Genomic DNA, 3937 nt, shown 5'->3' with positions numbered 1-3937 from the left:
ATACTGTTTAATTTGAAGTTGAAGTGTGTCGGGTCATAGTTTTTTTTGGCACCCAACGTGTTGCTTGTCTCTTGCTGCAGCCTGGTTTCATATCAAAAGGGCAATCAGAATCACATGTACATCACACTGATAAACATCACAGGCTACAAAGCAAGGCTAGAACACAGACATAGAGAACTATTTTTCTAAAAGACAAATAAAGAAAAACAGAGCAAAAGAACAGAGACACTGGAAGCAAGAACCCTGATCAACAATAGGAACTCAGATAATAAATCTATTTGGGTTTACAGAACTCTGCAGAGGATCCAGTACCAACCCAAACTCCAGCATGTAGCGGCTGAGTGAATTTGGTCTGGACTCTGTGGAGAAGAGTCCTGGTTTCAGAGACTCTGTAGAAGGACAGAACACCTGCTCTGTGATCCAGGTCCACTCCTACTCTGGAGGAACCAGGTCCTGAGATAGGGGTCCAGATGTTGTTGTGACCAAATGTATAATTGCCTTGGTTACAATTTAAAGCCCAGGATTTTTCATTAAATCCAAATAAACATTCATCCCCCTCTCCTACCCTGCTGATATTCTTGTATGCCACTGCTACATCAATGTCCCCCCTCCACTCCACCTCCCAGTAACAACATCCATGAAGACTCTCTATACTCAGAACCTGCCAAAAATCAGTAAATCTGTTTGGATGACTAGAATAAGACTGTGGTTGTTCTATCCTATTCACTTTCCTGTTTCCCTCTGATAATGACAATTGTCTGTTTGCTGTGTTAGGATCCAGTGTGATTTGAAGTGAATATTCTAAGAATTCAGTTCCGCTCCCTGGTTCTGGTTCTTCCTTATTAAGTGTCAGTGAGAAGTTGGTCCATGTGTCTCTCAGTATGTCCTGTACTTTGTCTCTGAGCTCTGACACAGCTGCTGTTACATCCTGCCAGGATCTTAAAGGACAAACGTTGATGCTATGTGAAGGTGCTGATTCACTAAAGTCTGACAGTGATAGGTAGCTGCGAAGAAACTGGTTATGATCTTCGGTGTTTGTGAGCTGCTCCAGCACAACGTCTTTCCTTTTCAGCTCAGTGATCTCCTGCTGCAGCTTCTCCTGAAGCTCTTTGAGTGGACTCACTACAGCTTCCTGCTGGGATCTGATCTGCTGCTTCACATCAGAGCTTCTTTTCTGGATGAAGTGGATCAGCTGATTAAAGATTTTCTTACTCTCCTCCACTGTTTTATCAGCCAGTTGATTGATGGCTTTCACCTCCTGTTGAAGTAGCTTCACATCTTTCTCTCTGTCCTGGACTCTCTGCTGGATTATACCTCGCCTCTCCTCCAGCTCGCTCTGCCTCTTAGTCTTCTCTGCTGCAATTGAGACTATCTCATGGCCTTTATGTTCCTCCACAGAACATAGATAACAGATACACTTCTGATCATCACGGCAGAACATCTTCATCACCTCATCATGATGTGAGCAGATGTTTTCCTGAAGATTCTTGGAGGGCTCCACCAGCTTGTGTTTCTTTAACGGAGCTGACTCCCGATGAGACTGAAGGTGTTTTTCACAGTAGGAGGCGAGGCAGACCAAACAGGACATGGTTGCTTTCACTTTCCCTTTAGTACAGATATCACAAGCCACGTCTTCAGCTCCAATATAGCAGTGGTCAGCAGGAGCAGCTTGCAATCCAGTCTTCTTTATCTGCTCCACTACAGCAGCAACCAAGTTATTTTTCTTCAGAAATGGCCTGGGTATAAAGGTCTCCCTACACTGAGGGCAACTCTGAATTCCTACCTGATCCTCCTTATCCCAGTGGCTTTTAATACAGTTCATACAGTAGTTGTGTCCACAAGGAATAGTCACCGGATCCTTCAGTAGATCCAGACAGATTGAACAGGAGAAGGTTTCTGAATCCAGCTGGTTCTCCTCCATTTCTGCTCTCAGTCACTGTGACTGTGGGTTTTCCTTCTAGAAAAGATACTGGTTTGAGCTCTTGTCATGAATCACATGTCAGTGCAGAGAAACTGCAGCCAATCAGGTTTTAGCTCCAGCAGATATTGGTCCCACCCAGCTTCAAGGTGTGTTTAGGAGCAGGAAAATAGATGAGGAGCGATTCCAGGAAAAGGAGGGCACTCAAAGTAAAACTGAAAGTTTAACAATCTACATAACAATTTTCTGTTCAAAACATCTGACTAAGTCTCCCAAACAAGAACCACACCAGGTGAAAGTGCAAGTTCCTCTTTAACACTTAAATTCACGGCAGGTAAAGGATATTAACTTTTTGACACATAATGACCCACTCATTCATTTCACACTTCTGTCTCAGGATAAAGTTGAGCAGCTTAAGGACTTTCTTGCCAGAAATATCAACAAGTAAAAGTAAATGTTATTGTTTTTGTTTCACAAGACAAAATGGACACCTGTAGAAATTTCTGTAAATATGCCAGTGTTGGTTATGAAATTAGAAAAATATTCTGACTTCATTGTCTGCAGAGGAGTAACTTTGTGGTGACAGTGCTGTCCCTGTGCTGGCATAAGTCATAAGGCATAAGTTGTATAGTGGGTGATGTACCAAATTTATAATCCCATTTTGAATAATTAGATTTACCCAAGATCAGTGCCTAACTCATACTAATGAGCCGTAAATGGACATCACTTTTAATTGATGTTTATGCCCGTTGCTTCTTTTTTATTATTGTTTTTTATGTTAAATTACATTATGGATAATTCTAATGGATTCTAATAAAAGTTGTGATTGAAAGTAGTTGCATGTAATTCACCTCAAGCTAAGCTTTTGATGTTTTCCTATTTTCTGTTATTTATTGGACGTCACTTTTCCTTCCCTGTGACCAGCAGCTGGTTATCATGGTTTTTATTGTACCTTTTCAATTTTGTACCATTGTAGGTTTTATTTAGTTTTGCAATGACATAATATTTGTAAAGTATCAAACTGTGTATTTATTTTATATGTGCTACATTTACTTGACGCAGAAGTTTTAGTTTTTTTCCTGGGCATGATTTCGATGGACTTCTAATTGAGACTGCTTGGTAATTGTTCATTGCTATGAATAGGATCCAGTCTACCTACGTAGGCTCCTAGTGGCCTTTGAAAGTCTTTCAGACAACTAAGCCCCAGAGTCATTAGAGTGTGTTAGTTTAAGCTTCAAAGAATCTTCAGGACAGCTTAGTTCCTGTCTCAGACGGTCTGTTTTTATGACTCTTCAAGACACCTTGCTTCCTGTCTCTGAGGGTCTTCAGGTTGCCCAGCTTCCTGTCTCTGAGGGGCTACAGTATTCCCTGCTTCACATCTCTGAGGGTCTTCAAGACATCTTGCTTTTCGGTCCTGATGTTTCCAGTGTTCTTGCTCCAGAGGGTGTCTGTGCTCCTGCTACTGAGGGTCTCAGTGATCCAGTTCTCAATGTTTAAGAAAAGCTACTTCATTATTTCCTGTCTTCACCCCTGAGCTTTTTTTGTGTCTCGAGGCTTCATCCCAAATTAATCTCTGGATCTTCCATTGGTTACTGTATTGCCTCTATTGGCCTCCTGAATCCTGGGCATCATTTGGATGGCTTCATTACCACCCACCTGAACTTTATGCCCTCCCTTGATGACCCTCTTTTTGCTAATCTGAACTGAGTACCTGTACAGTTCATCCTTCAGGTTGCCAACTTGATTGATTGGTCAACTTTTTTATTTTCCGAGATCTCAGATTGTTCATTTCAGCTGCTATGTTGAATCAATTTGAAAGTTATGAAAGCTGCTACCCAACTACTCCACATTGTACCTTAAATCTTTATATGCTGCCACAACTAGAATGAAGTAACACATTCATAGCTTAGATGATTTGTTTTTGGAATTGTACAGTGCAATGTTTTCTTCTTCCTTCCCAGATGACCTACCTGTCATATAGCCTGCACACCATCCACAGTCTAGCTGATTTTGGACATC

The 3937-nt window shown here is 41.5% G+C and overlaps 1 protein-coding gene across 1 annotated transcript; it reads right to left on the bottom strand.

Annotated features, from left to right (window-relative positions):
• Nucleotides 1-274: 274 nt before the first annotated feature.
• On the bottom strand, nucleotides 275-1921 carry LOC107090961 (tripartite motif-containing protein 16-like). The gene has a single exon (XM_015384623.1). The coding sequence runs from the start codon at nucleotides 1919-1921 to the stop codon at nucleotides 275-277; it is 1647 nt and encodes a 548-aa protein (XP_015240109.1).
• Nucleotides 1922-3937: the final 2016 nt, after the last annotated feature.

Source organism: Cyprinodon variegatus, unplaced genomic scaffold (genome assembly GCF_000732505.1).
Source record: "Cyprinodon variegatus isolate N-32 unplaced genomic scaffold, C_variegatus-1.0 Scaffold318, whole genome shotgun sequence".
In the NCBI taxonomy this organism is placed as follows: domain Eukaryota; kingdom Metazoa; phylum Chordata; class Actinopteri; order Cyprinodontiformes; family Cyprinodontidae; genus Cyprinodon; species Cyprinodon variegatus.
Note: the sequence above shows the minus strand (reverse complement) of the source record. Positions and strands in the feature narration are given on the sequence as shown.

What these genes read in the sequence shown, in the direction of transcription:
- LOC107090961 (XM_015384623.1), bottom strand. Translation starts at nt 1,921, where the DNA reads ATGGAGGAGAACCAGCTGGATTCAGAAACCTTCTCCTGTTCAATCTGT.